This window comes from Dasypus novemcinctus, chromosome 4 (genome assembly GCF_030445035.2).
Source record: "Dasypus novemcinctus isolate mDasNov1 chromosome 4, mDasNov1.1.hap2, whole genome shotgun sequence".
Classification (NCBI taxonomy): domain Eukaryota; kingdom Metazoa; phylum Chordata; class Mammalia; order Cingulata; family Dasypodidae; genus Dasypus; species Dasypus novemcinctus.
Genome location: NC_080676.1, coordinates 44,782,263 through 44,797,684, shown reverse-complemented (window position 1 = coordinate 44,797,684; position 15,422 = coordinate 44,782,263). Strand labels below are relative to the sequence as shown.

At 38.5% G+C, this 15,422-nt stretch overlaps 1 protein-coding gene across 9 annotated transcripts in view; it reads left to right on the top strand.

Annotated features, from left to right (window-relative positions):
• TNIK (TRAF2 and NCK interacting kinase) overlaps positions 1–15,422 on the top strand; it is a 435,835-nt gene that overhangs the window by 103,799 nt on the left and 316,614 nt on the right. For all 9 annotated transcript variants that reach the window (XM_058295284.2, XM_058295283.2, XM_058295286.2 and 6 more), the window contains exon 2: positions 2,356–2,421. In XM_058295284.2, coding sequence (XP_058151267.1) covers positions 2,356–2,421 — 66 coding nt within the window. The remainder of the gene's footprint in view (positions 1–2,355; positions 2,422–15,422) is intronic.

Below are 15,422 nucleotides of genomic sequence, written 5' to 3'. Positions count from 1 at the left end.
AAGTCAGCTGCCCAGGTCCTCCTGAGACCTGCCTGTTACACTCCAGCCCTGAGAACGGTCCCTGAAAGAGCACCTCCTGGGCGTGAAGCTGCTCCCTGCCGCCCACCCTGGCTCTGCCCCTCTTCTCCCCTCATGCCCCTCTTACGATGGCTAGGCTCCCTGAAGCTGCTGGGTATCCCTGCCCCGCAGGGTGTCCCTGCCTCGCATTGCCTCTCTTTTTTTCATATGTATTTTTTTAAGTCATGAAAGATGGATGTTGAAAATACAATTGAGATATTTCAAGTAAATGTAGAACCTCTTTCCCAATTTGTTGCGGAAACACCACTGAGCAAACAAACTACTGGGAAGTACAGCTTAGAAACAAACAGCAGCTGCCACCATTATGGGCTTTTTTTTCTTCTCCCTTTTCCTCATTTCTAATTCCATTTGTAATAAAACCTGCTGCTCTAATGGCCTAGTAGTTTAACAAATAAAATTATTCTTCTTATCCTGAGGCTTCCCAGGTGGCCTCGATAGTATCCCTGAGCTTGTCTAACTTGGTGCTCTCGTCTTCTAACAGAGTCTTCCTGCCTCAAGGTTCTATCTGGAACGTTGTCCATACCTCCCTGACCAGGTGGGGCAAAGCTGGAACTTCTAGACTTCTTGGCTTATTGGGACATTTGTGTGCCCTTATATAAGACTTAGTATGAGTGGGCAGTGCAATCTTTCTCAGTGACTTACCTACTTCATCTGTTGGGTTTTGTTTAGTTTAGTTTCCTGTGTGGACTCTTCAAAAGCTTATAGTGAAGGGTTTTTCTTGGGTGTTATTTATTAGAGATTGTGGCTTTTAAAAAATTCTAGCTTCTCACTGCAAACTCATTTGCCTCCTTTACTCTGAATAACAGAGTGGCTGCTTTCCCCTAAGTTTGGATGCTACTGATAGCATGGAATGGCTCAGGCTAAAAGTGATTTTTATTAGGTATTGCCAGAATGCTAATTATGTGCAAAGCATTGTGCTGGGTCCTCACTTACTCTACTCTGTGCTACGAAGATGCCATCCCCGTTTTATAGACTTAGATTAAAACCTTCCCAGGGTCACACTATTGCTCAAGGCAAACCCGTGTCTGTCTGAATCCAAAGCTCAACCTTTTCTCTCCAGCTTTGTGGCCCCTGTAATACTGTGTGACAGTGCACTCATGTAATTGTTGATGGGAAAAAGTCAGTGCTTTTTAGGCTAGAGGGTGCAGTTTTTAAAAAAATGTCTCCTTCAGAGGTTTTTTATTTTTTAAATTTTTTCATTTTTTACTTTGTGCCTGACATTTAAAAATTGGGAGGTCTTGCATTAAACAAAATGTTCAGATTTTCTTGAAAAATCTTTATATTTGGCAATATATGTTGACATAGGAATAATTGTCTCCAGCTAAGTCACCCTCCCCCCTACCCCCACAAAGGGGGCATGACTTCTTCAGTTTGTCACAGGCCCCATCTGGGCCACTTTACTCACTTGCTGGATTCTGTGGGCACTTGAGTTTGTGATTCTTGATTTAGGCCTGTGAAAAATTTTTTTCCTGTCTGCTTAGGAATCAGGAGGAGTAAATGGCAATTACTGCTTCTTAGTTGAATTTTATAGGCTTTGAGTTTTCTTTTCAACTTTTTGGAATAGTAATTCAGTACTAATAATAGTAATTATTGGACATTTTATTGCATACTCTAACATTCAGGTGACTCCGAGGGTTAGCAGTACCAGTTTATGGTAAAGAACATACATAGTTCGCCAATTTAGTGTGTACACTAAATTCTGCAGTTACCTATTGAAGTGGAGACCACCCTGAGAAAGGGTATTTTGCAGAGGCAGCATTGCAGAGGGGGGCTATGAGTCTAAAGCAAGACATTCTGAGAGAGGTAGTTATGGTAATTCCATTTTATGTTGGAAACTGTTGATCAGCTTAGGTAAGGTTGCCCCACAATGGTCCAACACTTGTTTCTTAACTCTTCCAGTGTTCAACACATGGAGAAGCTCAGAAATGTCCAAGAGAAATATCACAAAAAAATTAGAACCCCCTTAGTGTGATAGTCTCATTTTATACAAATGTACTGCCAAGTGTTTTGCTCTTTGATGTGAAAAATGTGTTAAGGTTTTATGTTGTTTCAATTGAAGTCAGATCTCCCTTTGTGTGAATCAAACACATAAAATGGAATTTGACTAATTTCATAACTGCAGGTAAGTTAAATTTAAAAATTTTAGTAGTATTTAATATTAGCATATGGGAGACCCAAATCCACAATTATTTATTTGCTGTTTTTTTTTTGTCTTTTGATTAAACCAATTCCTGGAATATTGTTTTGAATTTTTATTGCTTATTTATTTTATTTCAGGACCCTGCAGGGATCTTTGAATTGGTGGAACTTGTTGGAAATGGAACGTACGGGCAAGTTTATAAGGTAAGTTCACTGAGTTTGAACATGCCTTCTGTGTCATTTCGGTTCATCAATGCTGAAGAGCATTACTGTTTATACTTGCTTTTAAATGCCTCATAATGGATTAATTTTTTGTTTGTTTAGGAGGTACGAGTGATTGAACCTGGGACCTCGTACATGGGAAGCAGGCGCTCAGCTACTGAACTACACCTGCTTCCCCACATAACTGATTTAAAACCAAAGAATATATATGAGTTAAATGACTATCCATCTTTTAAAATTATTTCTGTAGTCAAATTGCCTAAACTGAGTTCTGTGATTTGGCCATTCCCCTTCATTATATATAACAGTGTTTATACAGGACACATATGTTTTGATGGCATATTTGAAGGTGTTTGAATGTTTAGTTTCCTTCACTTTAATCACTTTCAGAGCTGGTTTTCAAAGGAGCAAAGGATGCCATCTACTTTAGAAATTTAAACTATTAAACTATCACAGCTAAAAAAGTAGATTTGTTATTGGCCTAGGGCATGAGTTAAATAAGCTTAGTGAACAATGTTAGGAGAAAACTGGCCACCTCACAAAGCAAAGGCCTAAAGAAAATTGCAATGGACTTTACAGGTTAGGGAATCATTACAAGTTAAAACTTAAGAGTTGAGATTGGCTGAGGAATAATTCCTGTTCCTTCATTTTCCCATTTTGCTAATTTCTGCCTTCAAATTCACCTAACAATGTCTTTAAAAAAATATTTTCCCCTAGTAAATAATCTAAATGAGAAAGTTATTGTTTGAAAACATGGGTTGATTCCCCTTCTCATGGTCAAAAGGGGATGGGAAATGAACTGCTTTTGGATGAAAATTTTTGGGGTTTTGGTGTATTAGCTAATGCAATGTCTTCAAATCAAGCCAACTGTTTCCTCAAGATTATTTCTAGGAAAATATCCATCCATTTCCTAAGAGGTTGTGATATGGGATGACCTTTCCATTATAAATTATCTCATTCTATTTTAAAAAATTACTTATCTGAGCCCTAAACTTCTCACAGTTGATTAAAATTATTGTTCCAATATGCAGAATGACAAAATATATGTATATGGTGTTCTTGAGAATTCATTTTTAAAAGCACAGTTATAAATGGATACACATTTAAACTTTCATTTACCATGACCTACTCTTTGTTGTTCACTCCAGGGGGAGATTTTTCCCTTGCAAGAAACAATTATTTTCTAAAATGTCCTGAAATTAGACAGAATGTGGTCTACCCAAGCTGCTCACTTGACAATCATCCTGTCTGACACAGAAAGAAAGAAATGTGTCTTGGCAAATGCTTTTATATACTTTCAGTGAAGATAATTAGGTTGGAAGACTGTGTTACTGCATTTGAGAAACTGGATTGAACTTGTGAAGTAATGTAGACTAATGAATTAAACTCTGATTTAGACAGAAAATTACTTCTGATTTGCTGTCAATACAGAGTAGCAATTCTGAATCATGGTGATCATTTTATGGCGCCATTTCTTAGTGCCGCGCCATTGTGCTATGCTTCCCACCAGTAGAAAACTCATTTGGGAGACAATTCACAGCGTTGTCTTCTATCCTGAGAGGTGGAATGTACACTCTTGCAAAAGAAGGTTAAAAAGGAACTCAATTAAGGATGAGGATGTTGAGAAAATGCAGAATTATCTCTGTTTTCTTGTTACCTAAAAATGAGGAAAGGAATCAAATGGCAAGGGATCTTCAGACGTTTTTAGAGAGGGAGATATTTACCAATTATGTTGTTAACCATTGTTATTCTAAACAGTGGTATTTTCTTAGTGGTTGATAAAAACTTTGGCAGCACTGAGGGCAGAATGCAGAGAATGGCTGGGGAGAATGCATTGGTCTTAGGGACAGGGGACCTTGTCTATTTTACCAGCCTCATTATCTAGTTTTGTGTGCCCATCACAACTTTTCTGTGCATGAGTCAAATGGGAATTTAGGTTGAAACTCCTCGAGGACTTGTGATGATTTAAGAATTTTAGCTCCCTACCCAGTTAAGATTTTGTTCTTAGACAATCAGATGCGGTTAGGTGGCACTGCTCGTGAACAGAGAGAGAGACTCCTTGGTTTTCTGAACCCACTAATCCAGTTCTGCTGTCCCCTTGAGTACAGAAGGATTAAGGTTTAGTAAAATAGCAAAATCTGAACTAAAAAGACATGTGAACTCTAAGAAAATTAATTTGAGAGGTAGGTTGTATTTGAATTTGATAAAGCAGATAGGTTTCTAAAAACTGTTGTCATAAATAGAAATTTTATTGCACTAGTGGGAGGTGCCTATATAAAAATTCTATGAGAAAAGCTTTCTTTGCATTAAGTATTAGACCCTGGACTTTAATTTTTTATAAATTCAGCTTTTGCTATTCCTGGTTTTCATAAAGTGAGGTATTGTTTTATGAATTATTGTGTGTACATAGCTTTTATTACAGAAGGATTCATCATGTTTCTTTTTATTAGCTATCTTAATAAGAGTCATAATACAATTTTGTTCACAAGTTGTTTTTAAAGAAGCATATTTAATAAAATACAGAAGTATATGTAGATATTAAGAAACCATTTCCTAAAGTTTATTTGCATATGAACGAGATATACCTGGATGTGGAAATATAAATATTTTATAAGAAGATAATATAATAATGTCTAGCTTTTCAAAGTTGTTTCTAGTCTTAGCTCCAATCTGCTATGGTTGGTTACCTCTTTTTGGAAGGTTAGATTTGTTTAGCATTTTGGTCCCTGGTGGTTTGAGTGTTAATGTAGTATCTGTTTTTTCATTTATTTATTGGACAGAATAGTAAATAGTAAAGAATGGTGATTAGGGGAAACAGACTTTGGCCCAGTGGTTAGGGCGTCCGTCTACCACATGGGAGGTCCAAGGTTCAGGCCCCGGGCCTCCTTGACCTGTGTGGAACTGGCCCATGCGCAGTGCTGATTTGCGCAGGGAGTGCCGTGCCACACAGGGGTGTCCCCCGCGTAGAGGAGCCCCACGCGCAAGGAGTGCACCCATAGGGAGAGCTGCCGAGCGCGAAGGAGGGAGCAGCCTGCCGAGGAATGGCGCCGCCCACACTTCCCGTGCCGCTGACGACAACAGAAGCGGACAAAGAAGCAAGAGGCAGCGAGAAGACACAGAAAGCGGACAACCGGGGGAGGGGAGGGGAATTAAATAAAAAAAATAAAAAATAAAAAATAAATCTAAAAAAGAATGGTGATTAGGACATTTAATGAGAAAACCATATTCCTGTGGCCATAGTTCCAATTAAAATCCAAGCCACATGTCTGTTTTTTTAAAAGATCTTGGCTGCTTATTGGCATACCACCTATTGGGAACCTAATGGAGTCTTGACAAGTTTTTGTTAGAATAGAGTAATTATTTTAATAAGCCAAAATGATTGTTTAATGTTTGCTTTTAAAACACTACCACAGATTAGCCACAGATTTCAAATTAAAGTTAGTCTGTCCTATTTTTTAATATGCTTTTTGAACTATGTATTGGTCATTACAGAGATAGAGACATGCTTCATACCAGGATGACAATGAGAATTAGGAATATGTTGTATTCCTTAGTGCTGCTCTTGTTTTTTTAAAAATCCTCTTTAAGGTTGTAAAGTGCAAATAATGAGGCCATCTTGGTAGTTATAGTGCTTGTGAGAGTGAGGCACTGTGAATGAGTGAATGAGTGAGCGTGGGTGTATATGTGTATATGCATTTTCAGAGTAGCAAGGGACCTTAGAGGTCATCTAATCCAATCATTCCTCAGCCAGTTAGCTGTCCAGGCTATCATTGATCACCTCCAGTCATGTGGAACTCATTACCTCCCAGTCAGTCCATTTTCTGATAACTTTCTTTATATGTTCTCTATCATATTGATCTGAGACTCTGCCTTCCTATAAATATCCAGATATATGCCTTTAGAGCAATTAAAAAATAATTTAAATCTTCTTCCACAAGAACATAACCCTTCTGATATCTGAAGGAGAAATCTTTCTCTTTCTCCCAAACACATACTCTTGTTCTCCAGGCAATAGAGCTCAGTTGCATAATTAATGATTTATGTGACATAGATCTGAGTCTTTTCATTTACCATTATCCAGGTTTTTGTTCTCAAACTACTCTAGGAAATTGCTGAAAATAGTGTTTTAGGAGCGGGTTTAGTTCAGTGGTTGAGCACCTGTGTTACATGTATGAGGTCCTGAGTTCAACTGCTGGTACCTCCTAAAACGTAGTATTTTATACTTGAAAATAAGTTCATATTTCATAAACATTTTGTATATTTTATTTGACTATGATTTAATTTTTGTAACAAACCCATGAAAACTTTGTTCCCATCTCCAGGCTTTTATAGTTTCAGTTCCCTCTGCCTAGAACCCTTCCCCCACAACTCTCTTGTGACTGGATCCTTTTCCTCCATTTTAGCTCAGCTCAGATGTCACCTCCTCAAGGACTGCTTTTTCTTCCTGTACCTAATAGTCAGCTGCTTCTTCTAACACCCTTTCCACAGACTCCATCACATTATTTTATTATCTTCATAGCATTATCATTCTTCAAAATTATCTTGCTTCTTTGTTTATATAATAAGCAATTTAAATACATAAGTAAAGGAAAAACAGGGATGGGGACTTAGTCTGCCGAAGTTTATCACTGTTTTCCAAGTTAGGGACATAGTAGCTGATATCTGTCTGTTCGTCCGTCCGTCCATCCATCCATCCATCCATCCATCCATCCACGTGTGTGTGTGTGTACATACTAGTGTTTCCCAACTTTTTTTTCATTATTGCTCCCTAAGGAGCCCTTGTAGACATTTTTTTCCTGGTTACCCCCCATCCCCACAATAAAATGTTAATAACCATAGGAATATACTGTATATCTGCTTATGTACTGTGCCGATTTAGTACAATTTGGATTCCACAAACCATTGTAGTAGCTAAGTTTTTGTTTAGTTTTTAACCCTCAAGAGTAAATTTTTGCCTCTTTGGAGTCATTGCCACCCTTTTGAAAATATATGTAAAGAATAATTAATAAATGAAAACTAACTTAGAGGTTAGTACATTGAATCTCAGAGAAATCAGGCCCTTACCCAGAATATCCTTGGTTGTGTTTCAGGACTGGCACTTGAATTCCTGCTTTTTGATACAAAATCCAGTATTTCTTCTATAAAGCCGTTCTATCTCAATGCCATTTGATATTTGTGGCTCTAAGAATTGAATTCCATTTTCCTTGATACTTCTTTTTATATTAGTTTCCAGTTTTTCCAGCAATTTCCATAAAATATTCATGTGCTCCTGAAATCCATATTTATAGCACAGTAATAAACAAAATGTTCTACCTGTTATTGTTGTTTTTTATTTTTTGAGTTGTTGTTGTTGGGAGGTAGAGATAGATTATCTGTTAAGTGAATTGTCAGTAGTTTGTAGAAATAAGACCCAAGGTGGAAATTTACAAAATGAGGCAAAACAGTTTTGCAGGGTTTGATCTCCTAGCAGAGGTTCTCAGACTTTAGTATGCAAAGCAAACATTTGGGAAACAGTTGAAAATGTGAACTTACAGACCCCAAGCTCTGAAATTTTGAATTAGTAAGTCTTGAGCAGCATCCAGGAGTTTTCACTTTTAATAAGTGTGTGAGTTCATTCTGATGTTCAAGGCCCAGGGGACCACAAGTCTAGAAACTCTGAAAATATGAGTATGTATTATCCTGTTGTCAGATCACTGAACTGAATGCTAATCTTAAATGTTTCTTGTAATATTTACTTTAGGATTTTCGTGCTGACTCAAACCTGCATGAGCTGAGAAAAGTAAAAGACAAAGATCTTGAACCTGAGATGTGATACCAACCAGTTTTGACTTACTCATTTAAAGATTTGACTTTTGATGTTCCTATTTGACATGCTTGTGATTATAATTTAATGTTGTTCTGGAATAATTCAACTCAGTATCTGAGAACTGATGGTCAAAACTGACCTGATCCAGAACAATCTGAAGCTATTATATGAGATTTCCTCAAATCTGTGTATCTGATCTCTTCACTAGTTTTCTGTTAAGATAAGGTAAAGCATTCTAATAGTAAACTTAGTAGTAGTCTTGACATGAAGGTGATTCTATGACATCAGCCAGGGTGCAACTTAGCTTTTCATAGTCTCTTGCAATGAGTCATGTATTGTACCATTCATTTGTTTAGTAAGAAGTGAGTCTGGGAAAATGTTATGTTTTTAGATAACAATAACATTTATTGATACTCTTTTTTTCTATTTCCAATATAAAGAATATATTCTTTTGCATTTATTGAGTGCCAATGAAAAAGCCCTGTGCTGTGTGGGGGAAGGATATAAAACCAACTGAGTGGTTCCTACTCTTAATAAGTATGTAATTGGATTATCTAATTAGGACTCTGGGAGCTAACTGTGTGCTGACTTTTTATATCCATTGCCTTAGTTTCTTCTCATTCTGGTGATGTTCTCTTTTTATAGGGGAGGAAACTGAGTCACATTATTAAACCACATCATTCCTCTAAGGCAGGTTTCCTTAACCTCAGTGCTCTTGGTGTGCTGGGTTGGATAATTCTCATGGCTTGTCCTGTGTATCGTAGGATGTTTAGCAGCATCTCTGGGCTGTCCCTATTAGATGCCAGTAGCACACCTTCCAGTCTTAAAGACCAAAAATATCTCCAGATTTTACTATTAATAAATGACTCCTGAGGACAAAACAGCCCTGGTTGAAAGTTATTGCTCTGAAGTTAAAACAGAATGACAAAGGTCTTAACAACTGTGTTTCAAGCAGAGACAGTGGGGAGTGTAGAATCTGGAGCCATCAGTGTTGCACGGGCAGAGTGGGGACCTCAGTGGGCCACGGGAGGAGGATTTGGAAAAAGCTTTGAGGCCTTGGCATTTGCACTGCATCTTGGAGTGTAACTTAGCATTTTCAAAAATGGAAAGGAATGTAACAAAAAGGGCTTTGGAGCAGGACTAAGCTGGATTCTCAGTCTGGTTCTGCTTCTTTCTACTTGTGTGAAGGTAGCCGAATTATTCTCTGAGTTTAGATTTATTTATCTATTATTAATAGTACTGAATAGAGTTGTTAATGAAAACTCAGTGTGTAAAGTATGTGGAAGCTCTCAGAATGAAATCAGAGATGCATGTGTTTTTGCTTCTCTTTTGGATTTATTTTTTTTTGCAAATGTTCAGAATTGCATTATTTGTATTAAACCTAAATCTCAGTACTTAGTATATGGCATTTGATGATATAATTGTCATTTAGATATTATAGTTAGTCTTAAGTGTCAAAAAATTAAAGAATCAGTATCTGTAAAGAGAAGAAGGTTTGTAAATAAGACTTGGTTGTGTCACTTTGGAACTTCGGTGGGGTGAGAGTTATTTTTCATTAAATCCATACTGTATAAATTGGAGAATCAATAATCACCAGTATTTACTCTTAAGGTAGTAAGAGAGCCAACTAGAGAGGCTTCATTGTGAGTCTTGTAAGGAGTGTGAGGGTAACAAGGACCCTTATGTCCTGTAGCTTTTAGCTTGCAATATAACTTGGACATTCAGTTGCTCTCATCTATAAAACGGAATAAAAATACCTTACCTGATATACTTCACCAGATGATTGTGAGATTGAAATGCTTTGATGATTCCGAAAGTATTTTGTTAAATATAAAGTGCTATGCACATTTAAAATTTGATTGTTGCTCTTGTTATGTATTCCACGGTAAGTGGCAGAGTCCTTTTATACCAGGCTCTATGTTGTTCTTTCTCTTTTTCATCTTTATGTTCACTATGTTGTCTGTTACTGAATAAATGATATTCCCTTCTGGGTAGTATGACTCCAACTATGGATTTATTCTTCCACCCCTTCTGTGTCCCATCTTGGGGTCTTCAGACAAGCAAGGGTCAATGAATTGAGTGGGAGGTCTCTTTGGCTTTGCCTGAAGTTTGTCCCATTGACATTTGTTAGCTGGTTAGCTTCATTTCCCAAAGTGTGTTCAAGAGAAATTCTGCGGGAAAAAGGGTAGAGTGACTAAAGAAGTTTGAGAAGTACTGCTGAACCTTCCTTCCATGTAAAAGGAAACTGCATGTTAGCTACTATAATGCTTTGTTTTACCCAGTATTTTTCCAACTAACCTCTATTAATGCCTCTTGGAACTATTCCACAGAATGCAGATTTCAGTATGGCCTATATCCCTTTATCCTAGCCAAATGCCCATCTCCACCTTGCTGCAACCTCACTGTCATCCTGTCTCTTTGGATCAAGGGATGTTTTACACAAAACATGGCTACAGGGCTCTTGTTCCTCTTTCCTTAAAGCCATGTCATTGGGCCCGGGTTGGTTTGTTGATTTCCTTAGAAAAGATTTTTTTTTGTGCTCTTCATAACAGCAATTTTCATCTATGCTTCAATTTGGTTCATCATTTGTAACAAATATAGCTCACTGATGTAAGATGTGAATAATAGGGGGAAATGTATATGTCAGTGGGTGGTGGGTAATATGGGAATCCCTATACCTTGGATGTAACTTTTCTGTAATCTAGAACTTCTCTAAAAATAAAGTTTATAATGATTAAAAAAATAAAAATAAATGAATGATAATGGCCCCATTGGTACCAGTTGTTTGCACCTAATTTAAAATAATTATTTTGTGACTGTTAAAATCACAAGCCCTAGTTTTTTGGGAGTGGGAGTATTGATTTTTTAAAGGTCAAATAGACACAAAACATCTCTAACATGCTATGGCACATGCAAAACATTCTTCACTTGTCTGTAGCTAAGATGTTCGGGTTATTTAAGTCTCAGAGTGCACTTTTATTGCAGTTGGCCAGAATTACAGTTAACGATTTTACTCTTGTTCCCTGATAAAGTAGGAGCAATCATTTATCTGTGAAATGTATTGGCTTGATGAGACTTATAGATCCCTGTATTGTTTGCATCTAATTTGACTTGGAACCATGTCCCCTCATGCAGTGATCTGTTGGTGTAATAAATCAGACGGGTTGCTGCGTGAAGCATGGAGGGAAGATGAGGGCCTATGTCCTGTATGCTATGTGAAAGGGTTGCCTTCACTGCCAGGTGGTGGGACCTTCAGTGTCGTTACCAAAACTTGCCCCAGGGATCTGTGTAGGATTTCTTGTTGCTGTTAGTGGTTCTAAGCCCTTGCTGTTTATAGGAATCATTAGGCTAGCTTTGAAAACAAACTATAGATGGCTGGTCTTTCTCCCAGAGATTTGGTTTTAGTTGGATTTGGGTGTGGGGCTGGATAAAGTGTTTTTCCAAACTTCCTAGATGCCTTTAATGTGCAGCCAAGATTGAGAGGCACGGTGCTAAGGTATTGCCTCTTTGGTGGTACACAGAGCTCTGCTTAATGTGTTTGCATTTGGTGAAGTCTTTGCCACTCTCATCTCTGCCCTGGTTGTTTTTTGTTTTTTTTTTCACATTTATTCATGTGTTCAGCACTGGGCTTCGTACTAAGCACCTAATAGCTGTTTGGCACTGCCTTCAGAGCAAGGTGTATAGGTGTGCATATGTCATGACTCCTCTCAAGGATTTTGAAGTCTTTCGTAGTAAAACAGGTAAAACAATCACTTCAATAGTGTATTACAGATGCGTAACAGGAGTACATGGAAGGCATATGGTTGGCAGACAGAGAGGCACAAAACCAATTATGTAAGGCCTGTCAATGGACTAGCAAAACCTTAAAATGGGGGGTGCCACGAGAGTTGAGTTTTGAAAGATGAATAGATTGTTGGTTCTCATTATTTGCAGTATTTATGCTCTCTGAAGTCACCGTGAACACTGAATTAGCAAAAACTGAGCAGTTGTTCTTAGGGGAAATACAGGTTAGGTTCCTGCCAGCCGCTGGTCACAAGATTTTCATCAGCCAGTCAATATATAACCTGGTTTTAGGTGTGTTTCTGTTTAAAGACTCTTTATTTAACACATATGTGGATTCATTGCCAACAGTACTATAACTCATGCCTCAAGGAAGCTTATCCAACATGAAGGTTTTCTCTGTATGGCTGGCTCATCACAGCCTTCTTGCGCTTAGGAACACTAGACAGCACTCAGCACCTTGCTTGGGGGCCATTTTAAACAGCAAATCCACCAACTAAAAGCATAAAAATGTGAAATATATAACAGTAAATATACCCAAAAAAACCACACTTGTTTACAGTAGGAGAGCTGAAACCAGAGGACAGAGTGCTTCTTTGTTCAACCTTAGCTGGGAAATGTTCATGTCAGGCGACTCAAATGACATGTCTGCAGATGACAGTGAAAGTGCCGTGGGGGCAATGATTTTGAGGCTACAAATAAATTCTGGTGAGTAGGTGAATTAAAAAACATGAAATTTGCAAGTAGTGAGGATCGACTCTATCTGGGGAAGAGGAATGGAAAAAAGCATTCCATGGGGAGAGAACAGTGTTACCAAAGTTCTTGACCACCATTGCCCCGTCTAGCCATGAAACAGGGCTAGGAAGAATGTAGTAGGACTTGTGCTAGACCGACCGCTGGACTTTTCTGGCATGAGGTTAAGCAAGTCTTTTAGCTTTTCTGGGCTCTAGATTCATTTATAAGGAAAGAATTGAACTAGAATGATCTGCAGAGTTCTTTCTAGATCTACTTAAACTCAAAGTACAGCTGCAGTCTGGAGGACCTTCACAAGTTGCATCAATGCTTCCAGGAATCCATTTACAGCCTTGCTTTTCCAACTGCAAAATGAGGAAATATCTACTTCTGTTTACAGAAATATCCTAAACCATTATTAGCAAAATGAGGGTGGCATTGCTTTGTGGAGCTTTATGTTGAGAAGTATAGACACGTGAGCCTTTTATACAGCTCTCATTAATTGAGAGCCATGAGGTTCTTGCAGGTTCTCATTGCTCCAATACATAATGATACAAATGCTCCAATAGCAGTTGGAGAGATGTAGAGCTTTTCTAGCAGGTCCAGACATGGATGGCACTCCTGTGTCCACCTTTCATTTGAAGGGTTTAGACTGGATTGCTTTAGTTCAAAATATTTTCATTCTGTCTCCTGTCACTGAGTTACCAAATACCTTACTGTACCACATCCTTGTGACCTGTACTTCTTAGGTCTCATAATGCCCTTAATGAATTGGTGATCATAAGGCACTCTCAAGTGATTAAACAATCAATAGTTGCTATGTAATTACCACTATTCTGGGGTTCTTTGTTACCTGTAAAATAAAACCCTGCCAGATGATAGCTATAGAATTTAGGGCCATGTACAACTTTATTTTGTACATGGGAAACATTTGAGACCCTTTAAAAAGAATTTCAGTTAATTGGGGCAGTGAGATTGAATTTCCTATCTCTGTGGATTTCCCCCAAGTATAGTTTTATTAAATCCACTTGGATATTTTACACATGCGAAACTAAATATCTGCTATTTTGCAAATAGATAAATATTCTCTACTAAATAGGAGTTCTGTGTGGTGGTGACAATCTGGAATGGTGTGTAGGGGTAGGGACTCGGGGGTGGGGGCATTGCCAGGGCTTCCAAATAGGGCAGCATACCACCTCTTTTGTGGCCTCGGGTGTGGCTTCTGATCTGGCCTGGTGCTCACTCTCCAAGGCCGTGCACAGAACTTCTGTGTCAGTTTTGTTCCTATCTACAACAAAGAAAGAAAAGGCTACTAGCTGGCTCACTGAGAAGCCTTAATAAAAACAAAATAGTTACCATAACAATAATAACAACAATGCCATCTTTCAGGGCTGCAAGGAAGAGTTATGGTGTAAATTATGTGAAGAGCTCAATCTTCTTTAGGGGGAAGGGGCTCTATTGTTTTAGAAAACTTCCCCACAATTTGTATCATATAGCCCACTGGGATATACAGGCCACTAACATATTTGAGTTGATGCTTTTTTTAAAAAAAAAATCTTTTTTGAGATTTTCAGTTTTGATCCTTATTACATCACATTAATGGAGGCCTATAGGTGAGTTATTTTACTGGAAATCTTACTACTTTTCAGCTTTGCCACTTTCTAAATATATATATATTCCCAGTAAACTTAACTTGACATGTGATGGTTTCCTGGATAGTGTCGTGCAACACTGGATCTCTGACAAGTCCAGAATATTTCTGCATGTCTGTCTGTCCATGTGTTGGCATTCCTCAAAGTGACTCACCGAGGCGACGGACTTGGCCCAGTGGTTAGGGCGTCCGTCTACCACATGGGAGGTCCGCTGTTCAAACCTGGGCCTCCTTGACCCGTGTGGAGCTGGCCCATGCGCAGTGATGATACGCGCAAGGAGTGCCCTGCCATGCAGGGGTGTCCCCCGTGTGGGGGAGCCCCACGCGCAAGGAGTGCGCCCCATAAGGAGAGCCGCCCAGCGCGAAAGAAAGTGCAACCTGCCCAGGAATGGCGCCGCACACATGGAGAGCTGACACAACAAGATGACGCCAACGAAAAGAAACACAGATTCCCGTGCCGCTGACAACAACAGAAGTGGACAAAGATGACGCAGCAAATAGACACAGAGAACAGACAACCAGGGTGGGGGGAGAAGGAGAGAAATAAATAAATAAGTAAATCTAAAAAAAAAAAAAAGTGACTCACCGAGGATCTACTTTATCTTCTTGGTTCCTGACTGCTCAGTTCCTGTGAGCCTGCGCCTCGTTCTGGAAAGCTGAAGTTGGCTGAAGCCCTTGATTTTCTACCCTATTGTATATAAATAAAATGATCCTTTTCAGGTAGAGGTTAATAAAAATGTGAAAGTATTTTCTATGAGTTCTTAAAAGAGTATTAATGTTTTCTATATTAAAATGTCCTGAACCATGGTTATTTTTATTACAGTTTTATAAATGAGAGTTCCCTTTACCTTTAAATGTATCAACCATTTTCTTATTTTAGCAGCAAACTTTTTTCCCCATGGGAAACTCTACATTTAATTCCAAAGCAGAATGTTCTGGATAGAGGGTAGTTTTGTACCTTGCGTGGCTGCCCCTTCACCAAAGCACTCCTTGCCTGAGCTCCCCTCCCCTGCC